This window comes from Triplophysa dalaica, chromosome 1, assembly GCF_015846415.1.
Source record: "Triplophysa dalaica isolate WHDGS20190420 chromosome 1, ASM1584641v1, whole genome shotgun sequence".
NCBI classification, from domain to species: Eukaryota; Metazoa; Chordata; class Actinopteri; order Cypriniformes; family Nemacheilidae; genus Triplophysa; species Triplophysa dalaica.
The window spans coordinates 10,362,995-10,390,804 of record NC_079542.1 but is presented as its reverse complement, the minus strand read 5'-3'; the positions used below and the strand labels follow the sequence as shown (position 1 = coordinate 10,390,804).

The 27,810-nt window shown below is 36.6% G+C and overlaps 1 protein-coding gene across 5 annotated transcripts; it reads left to right on the top strand.

Annotated features, from left to right (window-relative positions):
- On the top strand, positions 1-27,769 carry arhgap36 (Rho GTPase activating protein 36). 5 transcript variants are annotated; one of them, XM_056752720.1, is made up of 13 exons: positions 1-353; positions 12,577-12,733; positions 15,808-15,876; positions 18,254-18,534; positions 20,538-20,739; positions 21,437-21,492; positions 21,808-21,958; positions 22,184-22,332; positions 22,962-23,138; positions 23,256-23,344; positions 24,540-24,727; positions 24,840-25,156; positions 26,384-27,769. In XM_056752720.1, the coding sequence occupies exons 1-13, from the start codon at positions 261-263 to the stop codon at positions 26,462-26,464; spliced, it is 2,010 nt and encodes a 669-aa protein (XP_056608698.1). In that variant the 5' UTR covers positions 1-260; the 3' UTR covers positions 26,465-27,769. The 5 variants fall into 5 exon arrangements, with proteins under 5 accessions (XP_056608698.1, XP_056608690.1, XP_056608707.1 ...); XM_056752712.1 differs by having other exon boundaries at positions 24,537-24,727; XM_056752738.1 differs by lacking the exon at positions 1-353 and adding an exon at positions 8,084-8,224 and having other exon boundaries at positions 24,537-24,727.
- Positions 27,770-27,810: the final 41 nt, after the last annotated feature.

The following is a 27,810-nucleotide window of genomic DNA, read 5'->3' as shown; positions in this document are numbered from 1 at the left end:
GAGGCTCTGCTGCGCTGCGTGGAGGGACTCGCATTTTATCAGCTGCAGCGCACGCAGACCCACACTTAAAAAGCACCCTTTTTCAGGAAGAGCTCCTTTCACTTCTCAGATACACAGACACAGAGGAAACACTGACATCAAGCCTTACTAGCACCCTTTAAACAGGATCTGCTCCCCAGATGGACTCCCTCTCTAGATCTTGACTGATGAGGAATTTGCTGTGTTTGCACCTGATCTGAGCGTCTTTGCAAAGGAGTGTTATGGTTTTGTTCTACATGGGATCGGATAAACACTCATCTACACTCATGCAGCATGAGGACCCGGTTCGCCAGGACATGCAGTTCTACTACATGGTGAGTAAGAATATTTAAAGATGTTTTTGGATTATGCGGATAACTAATCAACCTCCTTGAAAGGTCAGTGTTGTTTTGTAGCACTAATGCCAATGTAAACTAGAAATGTAGAGGAGAAGTGCATATGATTCATTGCAGGGCGATCTATATTATGTATTAAACTTTGTAAAAAGTTCACTAAAAATAGAATTTTTTTTAAAGCTTGTAATAAATGTTTTTTTTAAACAAATGTTTTATACAGTCTATGGAAAGTATTTATATGGTCTCGCTTAGACTCCTATAAGGTGCTACACTGTATATGTGCTTTGTGTTTTAGTGCCATGTGCTTTGGTGGTCTGTTTGTTCCTCCCAGGTTATAAAAAAGTGCATTAAAACAATATATAATTACACGTTGTATATATTTATAACTGTACTGAAAGCACTCTATTTTCACATATTAGGTTTGTACTTAATAGTCTTAAAATATAATCTTTAGGACTTTTATTCATGGTGCTGCAAAATAGCACAGTGGGATCTTCATAAGTTTATCTTAAAAACTAATGACTGATTTGGGCATTTTTAGTACAAAATTAGTCCGTAAAAATAAAGTCGGCTCTTTAAATACATTAAACAACTTAACTGCATTTAATATTAAAATGAAAAGTATTTTAGTGCACTTTTTTCACCTGGGCTTTGGCGAAATGCTAGTAAACTAGTGTTAAAATCACCCTTTCACACTCAGCAGTATTGGTGAAATGCTTTAGATCTGGTTGCTGGACTTTGATCCATTTCTAGTTTCTCAGTAGTATTTTAAGTGATTAAATTGGTAGTATAATATAGTTAGTTATAAGACCTTTGAACTGAAGAATCATAATACAAAATGTCCCATTACAATAATAAATAGCGTTATAGCAAATTCTTGAGCGAGTGGAGTCAAGTAAATGGTAGCGTAGTAGTCTCAGTGCATTACAGGCTGCCAGTGTGTCATACCTTCACTTGCAATGCAAAGATCAGAAGTTCAACTCTAGTTCAGCATAGTCTCTTTGGATAAATGAAGTGTTATGTGTATAATAAATTACATATTGCATTTTTGCCTGTTGTGACCAATGGTAAAACACAAAACCAGTGTTTGAGAGCTAATAACCCAATACAGTCTATACACACCTCAGTGAAACCTCAGGATTATTTATTGGGTGACCTGAAGTAATCATTTTGTTGCTCCTTGTGGCTTATTCAAGTAGAAACTGCTCATGTGTTCCAAAACAGTGTGCAATGGAAAAGTACAAAGATTTGAAGGAAATTGTATTAATATTGCCCAACTTCTTGGACAGATTGTGATATAATGAAGACCATATGCTGCGCGGATAGGGGTTCGGTGGGTTGGTGGATAGCCTTCTATTTTATTTCTGTCATCAGCACGATACTGTAGCCTTCAGCATTCATTAGCAGAAATACCACATGTGAAAAAACTAACAGGACAGGTGCAAACCAGCATTACAGCAGACATCTGTGCTAATTTATCCTGTGCTATTTCACAGAATTTCTCAACATGTACTCAGCAGCTCAGTTCACATGATGATATTTTATTTCGAAGAGCACGAGCAGTTCATTAACATTAACAAAGAAGTATAGGAGGCAAACCACGGACATAACGTTCACAAAATTAAGAGTCTTTGAAAATATTGATTTGTCGTTCTCCTTCAGCGACGCACATTCCTGCAGCATTAGTCAGCGTAAACAGATCTAGGCCGACTGCATGATAAATGAGTGCCACAGATGGGTTGGAAATATGGGTTGCCTATGATGTCTCACATGATCCGGTATACATGTCTCACAGCATAATTAAAAGAGGTGTTAAGAAAAGCAGAAGTTTTTGTGCAAAAAGTATATTTCTTGGGTTCGAGACCTTACGGAAAACTTTGGATTTGTGTGTTAGAAACTCAGAAGGCAGACAGACGAGGATTAGTTTGATTAGATATGTATTTAGATCAAAAAATATATATATTATCTAACAGCCATAGAAACTCACAGTTTTAACAACTAAATAACAATCTGAAAATGATTTATAAGGGAATTAACCTGCATCAACCTGTGCCAGTGGTTATCTGCACCAGATTCTCAAAAGACATGCAAATCAGGTAACTGTGAAAACAGTCTCAAATAACTGCCATGTATGCGGTTTGCATCGTCCTTTAAAAAAGTTTTCTGCCCTGGTAAATGGACCACAAATAGTAATTTTGTGTCAGGCACATTTAGCTTGTTTAAACTGGACTGCAGGTGGTTTGGAGCGTTTTAAAGGTGCGTGACATTTAAAGCGAATTCGGCCCATATTCAGATCCATTATTCTAACAGGGATGATATTGAACACATTTTGTGTTTTGTCTCGTCGTAGGGTGCTCGGCAATCTTCAAAGTCATGCGACATCAAAGCTTATCACCAGCTTCCTCCAATGATGTAACACATGACCCAAACATTTCTATTTGAAAGGTTTTTATCATAAGACGGATGAACAAGGAAAGACAAAGGAGGTTTGACATTCCCAGAACTTCCCTTTTTCACTCCCCTCTTCCTTTTAGACTTCATAGTCGAGCCCACTGAACGCTCATCTATGCCTTGAAATGATGTGTACTGTAGATAATGAAGGACCTTACTTAACAGTGATTTTAATCGGAAATAATATAATATTATATTTGTTTCTCCCACGTGGAAATAAGGCCGTTCTGTGAAATGCTAACAAGCGGTCTTGACTCCCAGAGAACTAACTTAAATCTTCTCTGGGCTTTGGAATTACAAGCTTAAGACCTTTCATCACGCACGAGTTGTCAGAGACCATGTCCGCTCTCGAGAATTTGTCATTTCGGCCATACTCAGACTTGAAGTTTTTGACCAACAAAGAAGGGTTTCTTTTCCAAAGTGTTTTATGCGCTCATGAATGCATAATTCTGAAGCTTAAAGTAAATTCAATTTTCATTGTTTCAGAAATAGTGTCATCAGACACTGTGGCACCACTTCATGTCACAAACCTCTGCAAGCTAGACAGGAATAATTGTATGTGATGTTTAAAAAAACTCTACAAGAATGTAAACTAAAGGGCTAAGATTGAATTTACAGGCAGGTAGGCGGCGACGGATGGCAAATCATACTGGAAGGTTAGACAAATATATACAAATCAGACAAATATATTTATCTGTTAGTGTTACATCACTAGAACCTGATAAAGAAAGCTAGACATGTGTAAATCAATTGACCAATCAATAAAAAGCACAGAGTGCCGACTTTATGGTGTTTGGTGCCGTCAGCAATAATGTCAAAATGTCTATCATGACAATGACCCAAATGTGCTAGCTGGTAAAATTGACTGTCAATACTGTGTTTGAAAGTTACTCTTAATGCTCATGATGGTTAAATTTGCTTGTTATTTAGCAGGTGAACCCATGCATATATCACCTCTGCCAGGGTTTGAACTTCATACGTTTTGACACAACGACACTATACTGTAGTCCCATTACAGTACTCATGGGTGTTATTCATTGTGAATGTCAATCAATGGTGTTTGATGGTGGTTTCTTCAACATAATGGAGCGGAACAGTGGAGAACTGGGCTGATGGGTGGAGAATGTCCTGTTTAGAGAAGCATGGCATTTCCTTTGTGTGACCTCTAGGGATGTTTAGGAGAACAAATTGATGGTACAATAAAACAGAAAAAGGATAAAAGGATCGAATGGATGAAAAGAAATGAGATTAGTTCAAACCCATGTTATGTAATCTGACCTTTTGACAGATAAAATAAAACCACACTCATCTGTGCGGACTGGCCCACACACGCATGGAATGTTTTTTTTACAATCCAAAGTGATTTACTTTTTTCATGGTCTTTGTAGACCACCTGTCATTTTGAGTGCATATGTTCATGGGACTCAAACCTTATGAACTTGTCACAGATGGCACCAAACATACACGTTGATTCATTTGAACCATGTGGCGCTTTAAACATTGTGGGGTGGTTTCCCGGGCAGAGCTTAAAGGAGTAGTTAACCATCAAAATGAAAAATCTGTCATCATTTACATGCCCTCTTGTCATTTCAATCCTGTGTGACTTTCTTTCTTCTGCAGAACACAAAATAGGATATTTTGAAAATGTTGGTAACAGTACAGCACAACCTTTCACTTCTATTGCATGGACACAAAACCAATGGAAATGAATGGGGGGGATGTCAACAACAGACATACGGGTTAGAAATAACAAGAGGGAGAGTAAAAGATGACAGAATTTTCATTTTGAAGGTGAACTACTCCTTAAAGGCTAGTCCCAGACTAACTTGCGGTGACATATATTATTACACATCATGCGATGGTTTTGTCTCAAGATGAACATGTTTTTTTGTAAAGTATGTTAAAAAAAAATTACCTTTAAGTCAATCCCTGTCTGGGAAACCACCCCTGAGCCTTTGCTATGCCTTTAATTTGGTCTGTTAGACATGTTTATGGATAATTTAGGGATGAATTAATATTGTAGCTCTCAGTTACTATACTTTTTATATTAAGGTAGTTTTAGTTATTGATTGTGTTTTTTTTAGAAAATCACTTTTGCTTGAGTAGTTTTAGTAAGTCTAAAACTTACTTTTATTGTGTGTGGAATGTCAATGTGGATACAATATTTATTGTCTACAGCTTTCCTGTACCTCAGTGATAAGAACACGGCGCTAACAATGCCAAAGTCATGGGTTCGATCCCGGGGTATGGCACATACTTAGAAACAAATGTATAGGATAATGCAATGTAAGTTGCTTTGTGTCAAAGCGTCTTCTTAAATGTAAATGTTGTTTGTTGATTTTTCCTTTAGCGTTATTTTCTTCTCAGTGTCTGTAGACACCCAAACAAGGAAAGCGTTACACAAGATTTCCTATATTTATATTAGCAACAAGCTTGTTGATGATGGTCGGGGATCAGTCTGGACCATTAATAAGAGGTCCGCTATAAATAATAATCCATAATATTTACTGTTTTATAATCTGCAGATTCTGATTGCGAGAGAGCACAAGCACAGTGCCAGCAGTAATGCGAGCTCTATAAACATGAATCTGCCTTTCTATCTGTGTGCTCCAGTTTGAGCATTTGTCTTTGTTACCTTTTGCCCGACAGCATGTCTGAACAGAGCTGTTACGTTGCAGAGGTGAGCATTTTTGGACGGGTGAATGATTCATATCAGATCAGTTTATTTTTATATCTATGCCATTGGATTCATACTTCCTACTGGATTCATAACAATGGTATAAACATAAACATATAAATGTTTTTTTAGCTATGCTTTTTTTGATAATTTATGTGTTTTTTGGACATCTCAATTACAGCCTGTAGTGGGCAGTGCAGTCTATACCGTAGTATGGCCTGCACTATGCCATTATTACCATCGTCAGCTGAGATTGAAGTGTTATCCAATATTGACTCATAAACAGGGTGTAAAAAATAAGTTCGATTTTCCGTACACATCATGACAGTATAAATTTAGCAGAACTGAGTCACTCTTCATGACTTATCTGAACTTCCTCACCAAACCTGCACACACTGGATTTTCCTCCCGTCCGCATTTGGGACAGATGTGTCCTTAGTTCCTGACGCTTTTCATCCTGCATCAGGGTCATATGATCCTGTGTATTCACCTAACACCACTATGTTATGGCGAAAACAGGACGGGCAACCTTGATGTCAGGGTCAGAGGTCAAACACATGAAACTGAGTCGGACCTTTTCTATATGGGCGGCGATCAAGATTCTCACGTATATGGAAAACATCAGAACTTGAATTTTCCAGAGTAGAATAAAAATCGAGAATTTGTGAGAATCATCTGTTTTTCATGGCATTCAACAAATGTTTCCGCAACTGATTTATTTGAATTTATATATAAACACAAATCAAAATGAAATGTTGCTGTTTTTTAACTAACCCACGTCACAAAGGACGAATGTTTTATATATCTTGCACAGTCCTCCTTAATATCAGTCAGAACAGTTTTTTAGCACCCTTCTAGGTGATGAAGGAGCTCTTGGCAGCCAGTGTGTTTGTGAACAGTGTGATTGTGGATGGATGTTATAAGTGATGAAGACATCTGGACTGCGTTTTGATCGTTGGAGACGGGAAAATCCCCAGAGAGTTCAAGCACATCCAAGCCCTGCAGATGGTAAATTAATGGCAAATCCATGACATACCGCACACAGCCTCACGGCACATTCCAAACACATTATACTGCACTGTACATTTATCAGCTCTCCTATAGGTGGTGCTATATATATAGTCTACATAGGTTTCTCTATATCCTGTGCCTATGTATCGTGCAAGGAGAGAATTGAGAAAATAGGATATGTGAGCACTTAATGGAGGGATATCTCTAGGTGTTTGGGCATTGTGTGTACCGTGTAAATGTTTATACAGTGGGTTTTCTGTGTTTGCTGCTATATGCAGTCGACCTTCTCACCATTGTACTCGATCTGTCTGTCAGATAGCTACACAGAAAAACTTAAATGGGACCATTTCCAGAGCTGTCAGGGATCAGCCAAACAAACATTTTCACAAAAAAGCATGTGCACTCATATGTAAACATGCACATTAACAATCATAAACGTCTGAGACCACAAGTGAATAAGGTATTGGTATTGAGTGAAAAATTGGTAAAGCATGATTTTGAGAGTTTGTTATGTAGGCTTATGCTTTTGCTTTTATGACAGCATTTACTGCAGAAACAAATTCTCCCAAAATATCTCTTTGTGTTTATCATAACAAAGAAATGTATACAAATGGGCTATATAAATAAAATTGAGTTGAATACAGATTTGGAACAACTGTAAATGACAACATTTTTATTCAGTCCGTGAAAGTAAATATTTTCTAAAGAAAAATGTTCATCATGAATGAGTTAACCTTAGATATTTCTGAATCGTACTGGTCATTTTTGTGTTAACATTGAAGAAATTCCAGATTTTCTGACCTGAGATGTGGACTTTCAGTACCCACTGTAAGAAAACAGGTTTGAACAAACAGAATCCACAAACACTCACTCAAATAAATAAATGCTATTTTGCCTTGAGGTGCTTTATCAAGAAAAAGTGGATTATGTGTAACAGATAAAATTTTGATATGTGAGGTCACCAGATAGTTGAAGGGTTAATGGTTTAGACATTTTTAGTTTTACGAACATTAAAAGTTACTTTGTAAATGTTTTTTTGTTCCTAACCTCCTCACATCATCTGCCAGGAACCCTTATTTCTCTCTATTGCCAGGAACCCTTATTTTCAAGCCTCTCTGTTTTGCCTCCTCCACACTCTCTTTGTCTTGTGTCATTCTCGATTTATTTGTTCTTTACCACTCTGTTTCAATGTAGGCTATTACAATCAATACAAAATAAAAAAAAATCTTTATGATAAAAATACACTTAACTAAAACATTAAAAACGTTTAAATGTTTTTAACAACAAATGAACGATAGTTCTTCTGCATATAAATTCATAACAAATCAGGGTTTTTTGCTTCTATGATTGTATTTGTCTGTGTGTAATAAGAAGTTGAGGTAAACAATTGCTGTAAATATGCACTGTGATTTAATACACAGGTAGAAAGAGAAACCCTGCAGTGAGAGACATAGGAATCATCTAATGCATCCGTTTTAGTCTCCTCCCGTTCTGCTTTACGTCACTCTGTGAGTGTTTACGTAAAGTTTTCTGTTGGCAGCTCTGATTTACATACAGTACACGGCAGATGGAGAGAACAGACCTCCTTCTTTATCCTCCTCTGCTTGTGTCTGTCTGCCGCTTGCTTCGGATTGGCTGTGTCTGTTGTGCAGTGTGAAGTGTCTGAGGAGATTGCCCACATTTACAGACTGTGCGACATCCCAGCCTGCAGGTAGAGTGAAGGGTGTGTGTGTGTGTGTGTGTGAACGTGCTGTTTTAACTGCTGTCTTAAATATTTCCACTTTTTTGCTTCTGTGATATTTTACAGTCTGAGACCATTGATGTTGTGTGTAATATATTAAATTACAGGTAAACGTGATGTTAAAGTATATGCTTGTGGATTATCGTTACTCATAGTGTTTGTCTGTCATGTCCCTTTACATCAGAGGTTTGTTTAAAGCACAGTATACAGTGCTATGTTTTGTAAATAAGGTGTTTTGTGTGATCAACGTGGTTTTAACGCTTAAAGATCGACTTTGGCATGCTGTTATTTGGAAAGATGTAAGACGTGTAGAGGCAAAGAGTAGAAAGGATTATTGTGTGTATCTGCTTAAATTTATATTAAATATATATTATATTATGTAATTGCTATACTGAAGAAGTGATTTGTTTGACATTTCTTTTCTGTTTTTCACATGTTTATTGATCAAATTTGTTGATCGATTGCATAAATATCTTTATAAAGAGGACAAAGATTTAGCAAAGTTTCAATTCAGTCTCTTATTTTTCCTGTCAGTTTTGATTTTCCAGTTGTTTTGTCTTGGAGACAGCGCTCCAATTCTTAGGGATTCAGTTCTCTTAAAGCTGATTCTCCCGATGGGAACACTGATTAGGCCACCAGACCACATCACACATGAAATGCTGATTTTCATTTCTTTTCATTTCTTTCCATTTCAGGAGTATTACCGACTTCCTCTAGAGACAAATCATGATAATAAAAAACAAATATATGTGTAATGGAAAAATGATGTTAATGTGCAGTAAACAAATCTGATGAATGAGAACTGACCCGGTTCTAACTCCGCTACTGTTTTAAAACTTGTCTTAGGTTTGTTAAGTTGTTTTTAAAAGGATGACGTTGTGATCTGTTTTTATTATGTAGTTGTCATTTTATACAGTAGAATAGAGTTGTTTAATTTTTGTTGAATGCTCAGATTCCCTACATACAGTAGATCTGCTTGGGATTTGTTGCATTGCTCAAATTGCAGTGTTTCTTTCTAACTTTACATTTTACTTTAATATACATATTTATGCATTTGCAAGTTCACATGCATGCAGACACATTCAAACAAGTCATTGATGTTAATGTGTGCCAGCTGTAGCTGAAACTGGATAAACAAGAGAAAAGTACCCCCATCATCCTCAACAAAAGTGCACGCAAGACTCACCATGCTTTAAATCCACATGAGGTCTGATGGTCTTTGCAAAGAATGTTACTGGCTGAACTGTTATACAAACACTTGGGAATTGTTTTAAAGGGCCGTCTGGGAACTATCAGCATGTTTCTAAACAGAAGTATTTTTGATCAAACTTCTCATGAAGCACTATGAGCCAGGTTTTAAAGATCGGGAGACAGAGAAAGACAAATAAGGTGTGGGATTTTAAAGTATACGAAGTGAAATCAGACAAGGAAGAAATACAGAGATGTAGAAAAATTAGCTATTGTTTATTATGGAGGGTACTGAAGCAACTCTCTTCAAAGTGAAGTGAGGTTTCACTAAAAAGTTTACCATTCTAGTTCCTAAGAGCGTGTAGTCTTACAGCTTTATTTATGGTGACCAGATATTTTGCTCTGGGTCTTGTCATGCACTTGAATTTGTTGTTGTCTCGGTAGTGTGTGGAATCCAGGGGCGGACTGGCCATTTTACGTTCCGTTTTCCCGGTGGGCCGCTATCGTTTGGGGTCGGAACCAACGCTTTGGTTACTAAGACGGATGAATTATAAATGTGAATGCATGCAAGGCGAATCCAAAAGACAAGTTTGCACGGCAAACCCACCCACACCCCCCCCCCAGCTAAAGACCCGACCATGCAAACCCTTGACCTTGGTGTTGCTAGCACCATGCTCTAACCACTGAGCTACAGGATAGATGAAAATAGAGATATAGATATAAAATAGTAAAAAGTCTGTTTACATTTGTTTCATGTACAGAATAACAGCCAACTGGGAAAAGTTATGATATACGTATATAGTACCGTGAAGGCACATTAGATGCTTCACCAAAATATTTTAAAATGTTTTTAGTCTAGTTTACAATAAAGTACATAACAGCAGTTTTTTTCTGAATGTGCCTTGTACTACTTTGAGAGTTGAGCTTTTAGGTAAGATCTTTTTATTGCCCTTTGAAATAGCATCAGTGAGGATTTAAAGGCTTATAGCGTGCCTGAAATATTTCTTTCTAATGCACATTCATCTTGATGATCTTTAGACTGCGCTTCATTTGGTCTAAACGGTTACAGGAGTACATTAAAGGGCATTTTGACCCTGTGGTTGGATATGTTAAACCAATATTGTTTTGGAATGTTGAATTTTAATGTATTGTGGTACGGACATCATGAAAGATTTGTTGTGCCGTTTAGTACTTTGAACTTCAGTGTTTTTCACAAAAGCATTTGTTTTCACTAAAGGAATCAACGTCCATATGCGTCTGATGAAAGATGATGCTGTAGATTTCAGTGGGTTAGAAGTGTGTCTTAGTACCACACATGTTTGTGTTTTGCTGTTATTTTTTGCCTTTTTCATTTTACCTCCATTTTTTCTGTTATACGAAAGATGAAAAGACTTTTTGAGACAGAAACACAGACCGAGGTAGAGAGATTTTGTGGCTTGCTTTATCTGTTTTTTATCCTCTCTAATGATGTTTACAGTTTGCATTATTATGAATTTATAATAAAAACTAAAAACTTAGAAGGCAGAGCATTGTGTGAATTGTGTAACTGCATTGAGAAAATGGGATGTTTTATGTAAGACATAATTAATAATGGTATCAACACTGATTGATGGATATCAAGTTCTAATCTCATTCATTGACCTTTGAACCCTAATGCTGTCAGAATAAAGAGGACACATCCAGCGAACTCTGAACTTGATCCTTTTCTCAACACTGATTAGCATTCGGTGACTTTTGTGACCCCCACGTGAACAAAGACACCACACCAAAATGACCAGTGAAAGAGTGTTTTTTAGAAAACTGAATTGTCATGCTATAATGGTTGATGTTGGGATTCTTTACTATCTGTATCTGGTTTTGTGGACTGGCTTATTAATAAATGTGCTTCCTTTAATTTTTGGAGTCCAAATTAACTTTCAATTCTAGAAAAATGTATAAACTGTACTTTTTTCTGTCTTATATATCTACTACCTCCTATTTGGAAAGAACTTCAACCAAATTAATATACTTCCTATGAGACAGGATGGGCATTTGAAATCTCACCACTCAAATTGTGACAAGAGATTTCTGCCAATCAACATCATGTGACATTTATATTTATTTTACTCATTAAAAAACGTCTTCTGCATATACACAGGCTATCGCAAACTGTTTGCACATGTAATCATTTCTAAACCATAGCCACACCATCATTTCAGCAAAAGGGTCTCAAAGGCTGTTTATGTGACAGTTACTGTACTTTACCTGTCGTTTTCATAGGATCACGCAATTGCAGCATCAGCAATTGTTTTCTGTTTCAGTCCTTTCATTTGTTGTCATCGCATCAGATGGAACTGTACAACACATGTGACGGGATGTATGCTGTCAAGGGAATTGCGCTGGGTCATAACATGTCCACCAGCTATTGTATGTTTACCCCATACAGGATCACTGCCAAGTCTAAAAGTAGCTGCCCTTGAATCCAATTAAACAGAGAAGGCTTAAATATTATGCTTTTCTATAAGAGGATGTTTTTCAGTGTTTAGATCCTTTAGGCTTTTGGGGTTGTTGGTTGACCCAGACAGGGCCTTTTTAGTGAATATTTATCCAGAGATGATAATAACTTAACAGCAGACTTTTACTCTTAAAAGTAGACTAAATCTTAAGCACAAAAATGCATTTTAAAATCATATATTTTATTACACAGATTTTATCCAATCAGACTGCCCAAATCCATCAACAAATCATGATTCATTGCTGTGATGAAACTACAGCCTATTGGCTAATAAGCAAAAGGTCCCTTTAACGTGCCGCCCAAACTTCCTGTTACAACAGCAAATATGTAAACACAAGAAACCTGCTAGTAAAATTTCCTGCACTCTCTGTATGAGTTAATGGTAGCTTTCTAAGAGGTCAAAGCAATCTAACAGCAGTATATCATTTTCACCAAAGTCAGTCGTAGAACTACGTGGCTGCAGGATTCCAACGCTGATCAGACATAAATCAGCATCACTTTAAAATTACAAAGAGGTGATTTAGAGATGGGTTGCAGGAAAGAAGACTGTGGCAGAAACAATGGTTTCCTGTGCTCTTTAATTTCCTGTATTCAGAACAGTTTCAGTTCCGCTTTTTCAGTCTGTTTGTCTGTTTCTCAGGGCGAACATACGTGGACCACCATGCTGGGACAGAGCTTGAGGCTGCAGCCGGTTCCCATCCAAAGTCTGTCAGAGCTGGAGAGAGCGCGACTGCAGGAGGTGGCCCTTTACCACTTGGAAAAAAGACACCTGGATTTTAAGATCAGCATTCCCAAAGGTACATGTGCAAGAATATGGGAATAGCGGTTTTGTGATGATGTGTGGAAGTTTCAGTATGATTGTTTTAGATTGTTCCACCAAAAACACAGAAACATTACATCACAGTGAATTTACGGGTATTTCAGATTCATCAGATAAGGGGGTTAAGTAGAAATAGCGCTAGAAAGATTTTTTTGCTTTATATTGCATTATAATGCTTCAGATCCTACACCCAAAAATAAAAATTCTGTCATCATTTACTTACCCTTTTGTCTTTCAAACCTTTATGACTTTCTTTCTTCTACAGGACACAAAAGAAGATTTTTTTGAAGAATGTTGTTAACTGGCCCCCATTGACTTGCATTGGTTTTGTGTCCATCCAATAGAAGTAAATGGTGGCCGGTGCTGTTTGGTTAACAACTTTCTTTAAAATTTCTTCTTTTTTGTTCTGCGGAAGGAAGGAAGTCATAAAGGTTTGAGATGACAAGAGAGTGAGTAAAGTATGACAGAATTTTCACTTTTGGGTGAACTGTCCCATTAAGCATCATATAATCGTTACTAATGAAAATAATTTAAAATGTGTTACCAAAAAAGCTAAATGTTGAATGTTCCATCATTCGTTGCTTTAGATAAAAGAGTGTGTTCACAATAATATATAAATGTCCCATTGTCGTCTTTTATCTTTGATCTGAGTTTGTGTTCTGTTTCTTAACTCCCCAAAGCAATTCTGTGTGTTGGTGCTATGAATAATCATGTGATAGTCCCGTTATATCCCACCATGGAAAATCGCTTCCCCCTTTCTTTGTTACTGTATGTGGGAAGTGTAATTCCCAGCACGTACCAAAGCACAACATGGTCAAATCACGGAAGGTCATCCTCTGTTCTTTAACGTGGAGTTTGTAACTGGCCATCTGTGAGAAGACCACAGCCAGCTGACCCATGGGGAAGCAGCCACCAGACTTTTATGGGAATATTTACGGAAAATGTTTCTCCCTAAGGAGAAATCTGTCAGATTCTACATGGTGGTTAACTTGGCCTCTTTCAGAACTGTCATCAGTGTGTTTGGCGTCAAACTTTTGGTAAGATGAATGTTCTACGGAGAGTATAAATTAGGCTCTGTAAATTGTGGAATAACAGAATTCGGAAAGCACATGATGATTGATGGATCACTAAATTTGAGACTTTTGTTTTTGCGTTTCTTGTTGGTTAATCCAGGTTATTTTATTTCATCTCAGTCTAATACTTTATACAAGTGACTCTCCAACTTTGATAGCCATTCTCGTGCTTGCGTCAATCTCTGTGTCACACCAAAGGGATTGTAAAAAGATTTATTTTGCGTTTTTATTCTCATCATCATCTCTCTCTCGTCCTGTCTCTGATGGGATCTGATTGGGGATTAGCCCATGATGTCTTGGCGTGTGGGGATTGAAGGGTTAGTTGCTATAGAAATAAACTCTCATTTCCTGCAGTCATGGGAACATGACCCCACCTAAAGCCCCTCTGCATGTGCACTTCTCTCTCTTCTCTCTCTCTTTGAAAATTAACACAATATCTCTCACATCTGAAAAAAGCAAATACAGTCATGTATGCTGATGATTCTACATTGTTCTCTGCGGCACATACAGTAAATGAGCTTCAAGATCATTTAAGTGACGAGTTGTTAACAATCACAAAATGGGTTTGAAATAATAAACTGGTTTTTAATTTAGATAAAACAAAATGTATTTTATTCAGTAACAAGAATAGTATGTCGTAGTCTGTTGATTTTAATCTATTCATCAATGGGGTGCCAATCGAACAAGTATCGAATGTTAACGTGCTGGGTGTGATGCTGGACAATACTTTCTCCTGGTCCAAACATTAAGATCAAATTGTAACTATCATGGGGAAAGGCATAGCTGTGGACAGAGAAAAACTTCAGACTACAGAACAGCTAGGTTTGTGCTTCATTGTCGTTTCCGGACCAATGTTAATGCTATACATGCATAAAAAGTAAATGTGGGTGCTGGTTAAGGTTAAACTACACTTACGACTGTTGGTTAATTTTCATATGGTATTAAAGCATTACACTCTTCTTTGAAACAAACTAACTGGCTGAAAAAGAGTGTATTGTATCGTGGTTCTGTTGCATGGAATAGTGTCCCTTTAAATATTAGAAAGAACACTTGTACATATGTTTTCTGAAGGAAGTGTTTAGATATGCTTACCAATACGTAGGTCCATTTTAAACATGTTGATACTGCTAGTGATAAAATGTTGAAGCGTATTGTATTTTTGTTTCCTTTAAGTTGAGACGTTTTGTTTTTTTCTTCTTTATTTTTTATCTTTATTTTGTTTCATTTTGTTTTTTTCTATATTATAAATGTCTATTATGTCTTGCTGTGAAACACAGGAAGACTTGCAACCAAGAGATTTTTATAAATGAATTCTTGATCCAAATGTACACAATAGTTGCAGCTTTACACTGTGTATAAAGTATAGGGAAACTTCTTAACATTTTTTCATGTGACCTAAAAACATCAGCTTTACAACATAATTTACCTGCTACAGTAAATCATATTTAAATTGTAATTTCTTAATAAAAAAACTAATTGTAGTGATATTTGTTATGTTTTACATGTATTTATCCTATTTTATTCTTACTCTTCATTATATATTTTCTTGTTTTATTAGTTCAAATTTATTTTCAGCTTTTCAAATTTGGAATAACTGTTCTTTTTCAGGCAAAATAGAGATAGTGGTTGTTATATTTTCTGTCAGGAAGTATTTTGGCCTCTTTCATTTTATCTTAAGCACAGCCTCCACATTACAACAGTTTTATTTAGCTAACGCATGCTTTGGCAGCTCTGTGTCCATACTTGGGGCTTAAGATTTTAGTTTATTTAGAAAAGTTCAGAAGACATCAGATTATAAAAAAATAATTTGGAAATAAAAGACTTGCGGATCTGTTTTTGTTAACATGATTTATTTACATTTTATTCACTTTTTTTAATATAATAAATACATTTTATCTTGTACAATTTTATATTATAAATAACGGTTTCATTAATCTATTGGCCTGTTCATAAACCAACTACTATCTTTATTCTGCAGAGACCCGTAAGAGAAGGAAATCACTGCGTAGAAAGTTTGACTCGTTCTCAAAAGAAAAGAAAGACAAAGGTAAGACATAACCACGTCCTTTAATTCAATGCTCCTTTTACACATTAACAGATATGTAAAATCGCAATTGTTTACTTTAAACATAGTTAGGCCTCACAAAACCTTGCTTTATGAGGCTAAACTATGTTTGGACCGTTCGAACCATGTGAACTGGTCTCCTTAAAGTACTGTTTGTCAGACAGGATTTCTGAGCACAGTCTTGTAATCGTTGCATGATAAACAACCCATAAGACACAAATACCTCATCATACTGCCACCTTTTAGATTCAATTAAGCCACCAATGATGGTCAAACTGTATTGCAAACTTGAGCTAGATGTCAACATAAGTTTTGTTTAAGTTAATCTCTTTCTCTGGTGAGACAGTGAAGGCAGAACAGAGACCGATAAATGGATGTTCTCTTTGTTTATTTTCTGACCCTGGTGTGTCACAGTTTCAGCAAATCTCCCATTGGCCTATAAGACACACGAGACTTTAAGACTTTAAGACGCGGAATGCTGTACATCCACTGTAGTTACTTCCAACAATCTGTGCATCCTTGTGAATACACGTGATTGCGGATTTGTATTGTAACTTAGTATTTAATTAGCAATACAAATAACAGGATTAGCGAATCATACAAAACTCTGAAAAATCTGAAAACTGTTAAGCATTCCTAAATATACAAAAAATAAAAAAATTATACATTTACTTTTTGCCTTTCTATTAGATCACCGAGTGTATTAAAATCACATTTGTTTAACATTAAATGTAAAATAAAAATAAAACATAAATACTTTTTTCTGTTTTTTTTCTCATCTCAAGAATTGTCAAAAGCATGCCATGAATTGCTGTTTCAGATCTTCTGTTTTTAATTCATCATGCTGGTTTAGAAATAATAAATAACCATTACAAACATTACAAGCTCACTAGGGCTGATAAGGGATCAGTGTTTACCTCTGCTTTAAGTCCTGTTAATATGTAGCTCGAACAGATCACAGACCAAGCATTAAAGGAGTCAAAACACCACCAGTTTGTGGGGCAGACGGCTTTGCTTGGCCATGTTCCATGTCGTTCCGCCGGCCACCTGCAGCCGTGGTCTGGCAGTTGTATCCAGCATGTGTGCCAGGTTCATGTTCCACAGTGACATGACTGGAGGTCAGGGTGGAAATATGCAGAAATAGAAAGGTGGATGTTGGAAGGGTAAGGGAAGGAATCTATTTAAAGCAGACCCAATCCCCCTATCCATCCAGCTTATCGGTAAGCTTGTGGCCAGTGGACCAAACTAACCTGACCTGCCACCGGACCTTTAAGCCTAGAGGAAACGAAAAGAAGGGGGAGAAGTTAGGAGACCACTTTGCAGTGCTAGTATGCTGTAGTATTAGTCCAACCTAAGTTGCTATTTTTAAAAGTGGGCATAACTTATCTATATATAAAATTACCTTGGATGGATTCAGTTCAATTACAGGTAAACGGCTAGAGAAGAATATCTTAAATAAAGCTTACTTTCAGATTGTGGATTTATGATCAACTAGAAAAGGCTTTGAAAAAGTGTTATTGTAAGTAAAGTGTTAGCAAGCATGTGAGAGGCTTACGTACAGATGCGCAAAAGAGACCAACTTGAAGTTGTTTTTATTGTAACTGGTTAATTCTATCGTCTGTACTGCATTTTGAAATAGTTTTTAATAGTATGTTAACACAAGATTAGTAACCAGACATGTAAAGATGTCTTTCTCTTCAGAAAACCTGGACATGAAGGAGCCTCGAAGTCTGCAGACTGTATAATACATAAAAGATTTGTAAAGTGTAAACAATGTCTTAGATAAAGTCCATACTGTAGATCTCAAACATACAGTAATTATTTCCACAAAGCATTAGGCCATAATCCAGAATCATCTATGATTTACACTAAATTTCCACAGTTTTTGTGGAAGCTTTTTTAACTTCCAGAAACTTCCTGCACCACCGCACATTTATATATTCAATGCTGAAGAACCATACAGTAATAGTCTATGGCCTTTGTCTTTACACGAGTAAAGTAAACAGCAAGACACATATGATCAAATAGTTTTGTTCCATAACAAGATATTTTGGCTTTTATCTCATGCAGTATGTAAGCAGTCTGTGTAAACTAGATAGTGTTTTGGGAAGACACGTGCAGAGTCATTGTTTTCAAAAACTGGTATGACTTATAACATACGCTCCCTTCCTAAAATGTCATGTGAAACATACAGTATCTGTCTTTGCAGTACTTTTAAATACTTTATAAAAAACTGATCCTTAATGCATTGACTTTATTCATCGATTCAATCCATGTAACTGAGTTTAATTAGAAAGTCCATAGATCAGCTGAATAGGCCAGTTGTTGTGCTAATTGTTCTTTTCAAACACTTCTGCAGACGTTGCACCTCAGGCATTTGGCATCCCTCTTGCTCAAGTTATTGCCAATGACCGGGCACACAAGCAGCGTCAGGACGCACTGAAAGAGAGTCGCAGGGACTGTCTGGACCTAGAGGCCAGTGTACTACACTTCCGTGCTGAGAAATGGCAGCACAATGGAAACCGGACGATGAGCAGTACAGCTTTATCGCATGGAGCTGCTTCCTCACCAGCACTGGAGGTTCACAGCAAACCTGTGTCATCAGTGTTCATGGACAATACATCACGGACACACAGACGGGTACGATGAGAATGTAGGACTATTTAGATCAAACACTCTTATGGTGTTAACTTATATTTATGATGGAAATTATATTACGAGTGCAGATTTATTTTCAGTCTTGGTCAATTATTTGTTTAAACAGGAAGTTTGGATGGGACGTATCATAACTTTTAGTTTGCCCCACGCAGCTTAAAATTGTATAAAATTGTATGGGCCTGATGGGGAGCAGTTCCACTAAAAAAAGATGTGTACAAAGATATATAAAGTCAGTTTGTTAGTTTTTCTAGGAACACGACAATTGTTACTGTTAAATATGCCATTTATTTATAATTATGCATAATTCTTCACTTATGCTTTACTAATGAAGTTATAGCCCTGATAAGTAGTTGTTAAAAATTTATAAAGAGCAGGTCTACACCAGTACTTCCCACAATACAATATTTTACAATAATTACAGAACAACATATGCAGGATTTTACTTGGAACAGATACACATGTTGCCTAACTGCCAACACTTCCATCTCTGTGGGTATGCTTGATGAAAAGGCTTGATATAAAATAGTACCTTATTTTAAATGTAGAATACATGCAACGAGGATGTTTAAAACAACTGCAAAGATAATGATGAGGATACAGAGATGATTCTGAATTGTGAGCATTTAAACAGTAGGGTAATGGAAGTGCTTTACGTCGCGTGTCATTTAAATATTAGCCTAAGTATTAAGTCCACAATACATGGACAGGTGGAGAATTTTCCCAGAACAGTTTTATTCTGCCAACCTTAAATATTGCTATTGTTTAAATATTTACAATGAAGTTTAAACAAACAAATGAAGCATTCTTAAAATAAAGCTTCAGTTTAGCTAACACTCATTGTTGAATATAGTTTTTTATAAAAAAATTATAATACATTTGAAGAAACATAGTATTTTAAATATAGTATATTCTATTGAATATATAAGGTTATATACATTTTCCAAAGTTGGATATCTCTTTTGGCTAAAACTGTGTGAAGATTCAATTCTGTTCCGTTGCTTCGACAGATTATGTGTTGCTGACATCTTATCTGAGAGCAAAAGAGAGGAGAAGAAACACAAATATAAATCTGGGCCAATAAAAACGTTCGCTACCCTGGCATCATTTCATTCAAACAGCTCCCCACCATCAAGCGCTGATACGAAACACCTCACAGATAAACATTAAACAGATTAAATATCTGCTGAAGACTTTTAATTCAAAGTTAAGCAATTTGTTTATGAAAAATCTTTCATCTCTCAACTTTCACAAGAGCAAAAAATGTCATCTACAAAAAAAACGTTTGCTTTCGGCCACATGTACTAATCATGAAAGCCAGAACACAAAATCAAGTTAAAACTGAGTGCAATTTAAAAGTCTAAATTCTGATGCAAAAACAATTTGATATGGTTGATTTAAAAAGAAAACAGATAATGCCCTAAGCAGTGCTCAACATCAAAATGGTAAAGATGTTTTTACTGAGGCTCTGGATGGCAGCAGTCATATGGTACAGGTTATTTGTGCCGCTATGGGCAAACTCGATACCTCACTCAAGGTTCAGAGACGGGTGGCTACAGATCAGCAGGGGGGAATGAGATCTATGTCTGTTTCTTTGCCAAATCAAACTCTCCATTTTCTCCACCCAAACATGGGGAGAGGAAGGAAAGAGAACCGATTACTGGGCTGTTCAGTCATCGCTGTGCTGATCGATGTGGTGTTTGAAAAGCTTTTACCAAAAAAATTGTGTTTATATTTCTTCTGCGTACATCACAAAAGTATTATTCAATTTCAGACACTGTGGTCTAATATTTTTTGTCTTTGGGCTATTTTAACTAATGATCAATGAGAAACTTTTTCATTCCTTCTAAATGAAACGGGCTGTTTCAGTTCATGTTGACACTTTGACCTTATGTACGTCACACACACTTTAAACTTTTTTAAGTTTGTGTATCTTTCCATCGTTACCTTTTTCCCCTCCCTCCCCACCTCCTGCTGTCTCTGTGTAGGGAGGATTGTCTGTAGACTCCATCTCTGATCTGGTTGAGAGTCAGTCCAGACTACTAGAAGCTCTGCAGCTCTCTCACCCTAATGAGCTGGAAATGAAGAAGGCATCCGCGGGCCGTACACAGGCCAAGCTCAGTCTCAACCCCATTTACAGACAAGTACCCCGAGTGGTGGAACGTTGCTGTAACCACATTCAGGCTTACGGTGAGCTGCAAACTGCATTACACCACAAAATGTAAGAGTATCTATTGACAGAAATGCAATATAACATACTTAACTATGTGTTGAGAGTTGTATTATGACCTTACATAATGAACCGTTATGTTTTTGTTACCTTAGAATGAGCCATGATATCTTAGTGCTTTGTGAGCCTCTGTAGTACTTTGAAAGGGAGAGGGGAGCTGTTGGTTGCAATTCCCAACCTCACTGCTAGATCCTGCTAAATTGCATACACTGGACCTTTAAGGCTTCCTGTTGTCCAAATAATATACAGCTTGGCTGTCCAGATATCTGGTTAGAAATACAGCATGTAAATCATAATCCAGATATGTACAATGCACCTTCAAGGGCATAAATCTACTATTATGGTAGCCATGCATGTGACCCTAAAACTTCCTGTAGGCCTACTTTATTTTGGTGGAAGGGATTTTCCAAAATTCTAAAACGTGTTAAACAATGAAAAGTTGAAAGGGGGTAAGGATTTGACAGGTTGAAATCTGCAGTGTTTTTTTAGGAATCTCTGTGGCGGCAAATTTCGTGTGGACCTGCAAGTTACGCCCTGGTTTATGTTACAAATAGAGAGACATGTAAATTGAATAACGTCCTCAACAGAATGTAAAATTAGGATGTTGACATAAGAGCTCAACACTTGTTTATGAGCATCAGCTTTCTCTCTTTCCAGGGTTACAAACTTTGGGGATTTTCCGGGTAGGCAGCTCTAAAAAGAGAGTCCGTCAAGTAAGTTTGCTAGTTCCAGCTGCTCTCTTGAGTAGATTCAGAAGCACTTCTCTCTCTCTTTCTCTCACACACCCTTTCTTTTATATTGATTATAGGAAACACAGTTATGACAGCACAACACTTGCCACACATTGTATGTTTTTAGATGTAATTTCTCTTCATTAAGCAGTTATAGTGCATAGGCAGGCAGAGACTGTGATCTCTGTGTATATTACACTGTGTTTGTAAAGAAAAACGAGGCTTCGGATACTTGAGTCTCATCCGCAGTGGCATGCTGTTTGTTTGAGGCTATTGAATCATTGACTGTGTTTTCAGCTACGCAATGACTTTAACAGCGGGGTAGATGCCGTGTTAGACGAGGAGCACAGCGTTCATGATGTGGCTGCATTACTGAAGGAGTTTCTCAGGGAGATGCCCGACCCTCTGTTGCCTCGAGAACTGTACCGCGCCTTTCTGCACGCTAACTGTACGAACAGACGTTACTGAAAAAACATCACAAATGCATCAAGTAATTGTATCATAATGGGTCATTTTATAAAACACTGACCAAAAAAGAAACCAGTTTTGGTAGCATGACACATTCATGATGATACACACTGTGTAGTTGCATAAATATAAATACACTTCTTATTATAGTACTACCTTTATTAAAGTGAACTAATGTGCATATGATGTGTTGTGTGTGTGACAGTGTTGAGAGGGTCTGATCAGTTGACATACCTGCAGCAGTTGTTATACCTGTTACCACCCTGTTACTGTGATACGCTGTTGAGGCTCCTCACCCTCTTACATACAGTACAACAGAACGCACACGACTCGACTGGCCCTGACCAACAGGAGGTAACACAACCTGTACCCAACTGTTCTCATAACAATTACAGAATTTTCAAAAAAATGTGATGTTTTATCATTTCACTGTGCTTTAATGCAAGCATCCGTTTGTTTGTGTTCTGACCATAGGCAGTTTACAGCTTATTTGCAAAAACGATTCATTTTCAAAACAATTTCAAAAATCATGTTTTAAATTGTGTAATCATGTTAGTTAGCTTTATGTTTTTAGTTGTTATTACTTAATCAAAACAACCCAAATGCAGTTTAATTGAACTCTTCAAATAATATCTGGAAATATCATTTTCATTTTCACAATCATATTATAATCAATCATAGGTACTGTCTACATCCTCACGTCTATATATAACTTGACAAATTGTTAAATTTGGATCAAATTAATTATAATGTGGGATTACAAACCTACTACTCCTCAAACTCAACGCATTCAATCTATCTCCAGGCCAATAGGCCGACAGTGCCAGATTTTATAATTGTCGAACTATAAAAGGCACAAGTTCATTAAGCATATGAATTGATTTACATGATCTAGCAGCCAGCTCGCTCATGTGACTGTCCCCACCACAAACAAAGTGACGGCCATGATTCTGAAGGGTGATTTAATCTAGTGATATGATTAGATTTTAGGTAATAAGATGACGGCAGCCAACCTGGCAGTGATCTTTGGGCCCAACCTTCTCCAGAAAGAGAGAGGATCAGAGAGAGAGCTCAGTCCTCAGGCTCTGGGTATAGAGGACAGCACTGCTGTTATCTCTGTTACCCTGCTGCTCGTCCAGAACCACAAACACCTCTTCATGGTGAGAGAGAGAGATGTTTTATTATTTGTCCCGCAAATGATTTGTTGTCATATATTGCACATAGACCATCATGGCCATAATGTTAGTAGAGTAAAATTGTGTTTTTTTGGTGAGCAGGTGTCCGATGAGCTCCAACAGGAGGTGCTCATGAGTCTCATTCAGACAGATCCTGATATTATTGACTATCTGCTACGCAGGAAAGTCAGGTCAGCTTCCTTATAGTTATCGTGACTGATGCTAGTATCGTTGTATATGGATGATTCTTTAAATGGGACATTTTAACTACCACGGGTTTTGAAATATGAAATTTATTCAAAATTTTTCATAAAGTGTAAAAAATGAATACCTTTTTTTAAATGTTGGTGTTACTGCTTACATATCAGTTTTTTACTTGGCAGTTGAAAATGTTACATAATATTAAATAACATTTATTCATTTTGTAGATGCTTTTATCCAAAGCGACTGACCAATAGGAGAGCATATAAACATAAACAGTACCGTTAGTTTACAAATAGTACCGTTAGTTTACAACTTGTGGCAACAGACTGTTCCTAAAAGTGATAGAATTTTTTTGTCATCATTTACTCACCCTCTCGTCATTTCAAACCGGTATGAATTTCTTCCTTACGCATTGGGTTTGTGTCAAAGAAGTAATGCAAAATATGTAAATGGGAGCCAGTGCTGTTCGGTTGCCATCTTTCTTCGAAATATCTTCTTTTGTGTTCTACAGAAGAAAGTAAGTCATTGAGGTTTGTAATGACAAGAGGGTGAACTATCTCAACTATCACATTTGTCGCTACACATTTTGAGTTAAGACATGAATTTTTTTAGTGTCGTGGATGGTGATTTGTTTTTAACAAACTTGTGAAAAGTATTTTTTTCTTATTTATTTCTTTTTATTTGAATATTGAAAATGTATTTATCAGATTGAAAATTAAGATGTACAATCAGATCAGATTACAAAAACATTACAAATTAATTTATTTACAGTCTGAAAGGCGCCTTTTTATTGTAAGCCTTAAAGGGATATTTCACCCAAAAAAACAATAATAACTCGTTTTATGTAACACAAAATGTCTCTGTGGTCTTGTGTTCATACAATGGAAATCAATAGGGTAGATTTTTCTTGTTACCAGCGTTCGTCAAGTAAATAATAGGAGGTTTTATTTTTCGGGCGACTATCCCTTTAAGAATTTGAATCTTTTTACTTTTAAATGCAGGTGATTTAAAAAGGGTTGTAATTTGATCATGCTGATTTGGTTTAATTAGAAATTAAATATTCTCAAATTAAAGACCTTATGACCAAAGCAATGTCCCTAATTACAGAGATCCAACAATAATATGCAATGTCCAAATGCTAAGTGCATGCACACATTCTTTTATTAACATATCTGACAGCAGCAGCAGCAGTCTAACCATGGAAACCGACTCTGGTGGACGGAGGGACAAGCAGGTCTCTCTGGACTTTGTGGGTCAATCTAGTGACAATCTTTCATCCCTGGAGCCTCTCTTCCCAGATTCATCTAGCATAGGAAGTCTGAAAAGCGATGTCTTCCTTAACGTTCTGCACCTTAACACCAACCGAGACCGTGAGCAGTTTCTCATTATGTGTAGTGAGGAGGAATAGTATTATTATAGATTTATTAGAATATAATTTATAGATCTTCCTGTATGATAGATGATCCTATGTATGTGTAACAGGCTCCTCTGAGGCTCCTCCAAAGTCCATTGGCCAAATAAGGCAGTTTCATTCTCACCACAACTTGCTGTGTCTGGCCCAGCCCTCCGTCAATGCCCAGAGTGATGAGAGACAGCTTCGAGACCAAAGACAAGCCGCTTCCAGACAAACATGGTCAGGGGAACGACTTTGTTCTGGTCTGGGACAGGAGGATAGTGACTCCCAACCGCAGAGCCCTGTAGAGAAACGCGTATGGGTACGACAGAGCTCCAATGCTTCATCCACGACGTCAGACGACAGCAAGCCGCCAAGCAACTTCTGGGACTTTTTCACTGGAAAGGTGTCAGGCTCAGAGACTATAGTATGACCCCCACAGTAGATGCACCAGTAGTGTGGAAATTTTGTGTTTGTAAACGTATTCACCACTTAGAAAGTAGAGAATAGAGACACACATAAATGTTCTTGTGGAAGCTATACTGTTTATGTAAAATAGTTTTAAATAACCAGACTCCTTTTGAAGATGGTGATTTTTCAGAGCATACAAGATTATTTTAGGCGAGCCACCCTAAGAGTCTTTATAACCCTGCCAAAACTGTGTATGTTACCAGAACACAGACCTCTGAATGTAGAATGTAAATATATCATATGTTTTTGTAACCGTTTTCTATATAGAGAGCAGATTTTATATACATGGACCATTTTTCAAAAATGCACTCAGTAGGTCATGAAAATATCAAGATGATCAAAGCTTTTGTTATAGCTGACCTCTTTATCACCACAGTTGTTTACAGTAGCGGTTCATCATTTCTGAGATTTCACTGTTGCTGAAATAGCAAAAACTGCATTTGACTGTTTTAGTTCTGATATTGGCAGCTGATTAATACTTGTGCAGTACATACTATAATTTTATACGTACATTAGTGGCCAAAAGTGATGTGCTGGTTCTTTACTTAAATAATTATACTATTAAAAATATATATTACATAATGTTTCATAAGTGTGCGGAATGTAAACTGAAAAACTTAAGAATGCACAAAGCTTATTGTGTTAAGCATCAGGAGAATCCCTACAAAATATTTCAACAAGAGAGGATCAACAAAATATTAACAACTGTAGGCAGTGTATGATTATTTCCTGTGGGCTTTTGTTTTTCTATGCATTTTTGACAAAAGTCTTTATACCATACCTATTATATTATATTATTTAACCTGAACAAACATTTAGGGCAAATGTCGAATATTGGAATTATAAAGTTCTATCTGACATCCAAATATTTTGTCTTTACGTTGTGTACATTTTGGGACTTTCTATAAAACAAAAAGGTTCAATCTACAGTCAAATGGAATGCAAAAACCATGAAGCACAATATCTGAAAACTGCTCGGAACGCATTGAACTTTGCAATTCCAAGATGGCGATATGCTCTTTCGACATCACTTTTGGCCACTATTGTACACTTTTAACACATTTTTAAATAAAGAGTCTTAATTCACCTTTGTAGCTTTGAGTTTTTCAAGTAAATGTTTCAAGTATTTGTACTCTTAAATCTTGTAAATGTTGCTTTTCAGATGCCTGTGATCAGGAGCCCTTCACTGCAAAACTTCTTCAACGACCATTTACAGTCTGAGAAAAAAAAAATAAGAATATGATGTTTGCTAACTCCATTATTTGGAGAACAGGCGGTGACCACTGAGACATTACTGATCCACAAGGTGTTAATATTTACTGTTTACTATTCACTCAATGTCTGGAAGGAGCATCTTAAATGATTTCTGGACTCCCTCTCGGTTTATCGTCTGTGCAGTTGGATGACGGGGAGTGATGGTAGCCATTCACACAAATGTATCTTAGACACTACTTTTGTAACGTCTTACTTTTTTGTTATCCCAAATCATTGTACCTGACTCAAATACAGTCTTATAATATACAATTTTGAGTAATAAGGTCATGTAGATGCACAAACACTCAAAAATCCTATGGATTATAGACTGCTGAGTTGAAGCCAAGCTTTCTTTGTCTACGTCTTGAATCATAGGTAATTTTATTTATTTCTATATATTGCATTTTTCAAAGACAATTTTCCTGGTTCTCAACAAAGAGGTTAAGATTATATAATGAATCACCACTGTAAAGCAAAACAGTATAATTGAAAATTTCTAGACTATATCTAACCTGTCTTTGCGTAAGAGGTTACTTACATCATGTCTCAGGGGTGGCCTAGCAGATATCCTGGTTGGGCATAGTATTTTATTTTTTTCTGATGTGTTTTAGTAAAATTATCGTTTTTGCTTATTTCTGTGAACTTCTGACAACATTTGGAGAAAACAGGATAAAACAACAGAAAATATGATCTGCATTTTTAACATTGAAAAAAGTTAATATTTTGTTTTAAACATCACTAAACAAATGTTTGTAGATGTATTAGAAAAAGTAAAAAAAAAGGCTTCATAAAGTATAACCCTGATTTTTAAAATGAGCTTAAGGTATTATCATGCTCTCAGTCCTCAGTACGTATTACTAAAGCGGATATGTGGACTGGACATAAATAGAAGCCTACAAAGAAAGCAGGCTTAGAACAATCCCCATCACTGAATGAACACTGACTTCTGTTTAATTTTACAAAAAACTCCCATTTTAATGAATGAATCTGATTACACTGCAGATTGAACTTTACATCATATCTGATTCAGTTTATGAGGCGTGTTATTGTGCCTAAACTAAACTCTTTTGCACAGTGTTTCGTTTTTGCTATCACTACCACCTGCAGAATTATTTGGGGTGTTTGAGCTTTCAATTATTCCTGAAGGTCGACAGGTTAAAATCCTGCCTAAATATTGCAAGCAAATAATAGCGGTTTGTTAATGTGACCACTTGCTTGACGCATCGTGTGGAATCTGCTTCTCCTCCATGAAATAAAACTGCGAAAACTCAGATTGTAATAAATTAATCTGATATTACTGCACAGTTAATTTTTCATGCTGTTTATAATAAACTC

What these genes read in the sequence shown, in the direction of transcription:
- arhgap36 (XM_056752712.1), top strand. Translation starts at nt 261, where the DNA reads ATGGTTTTGTTCTACATGGGATCGGATAAACACTCATCTACACTCATG. An exon ending in CGCCTTTCTGCACGCTAACT is followed by an intron (nt 21,959 to 22,183) that starts GTACGAACAGAC and finishes TGTGTGTGACAG; the next exon opens with TGTTGAGAGGGTCTGATCAG. An exon ending in GGGACTTTTTCACTGGAAAG is followed by an intron (nt 25,157 to 26,383) that starts GTGTCAGGCTCA and finishes GTTGCTTTTCAG; the next exon opens with ATGCCTGTGATCAGGAGCCC.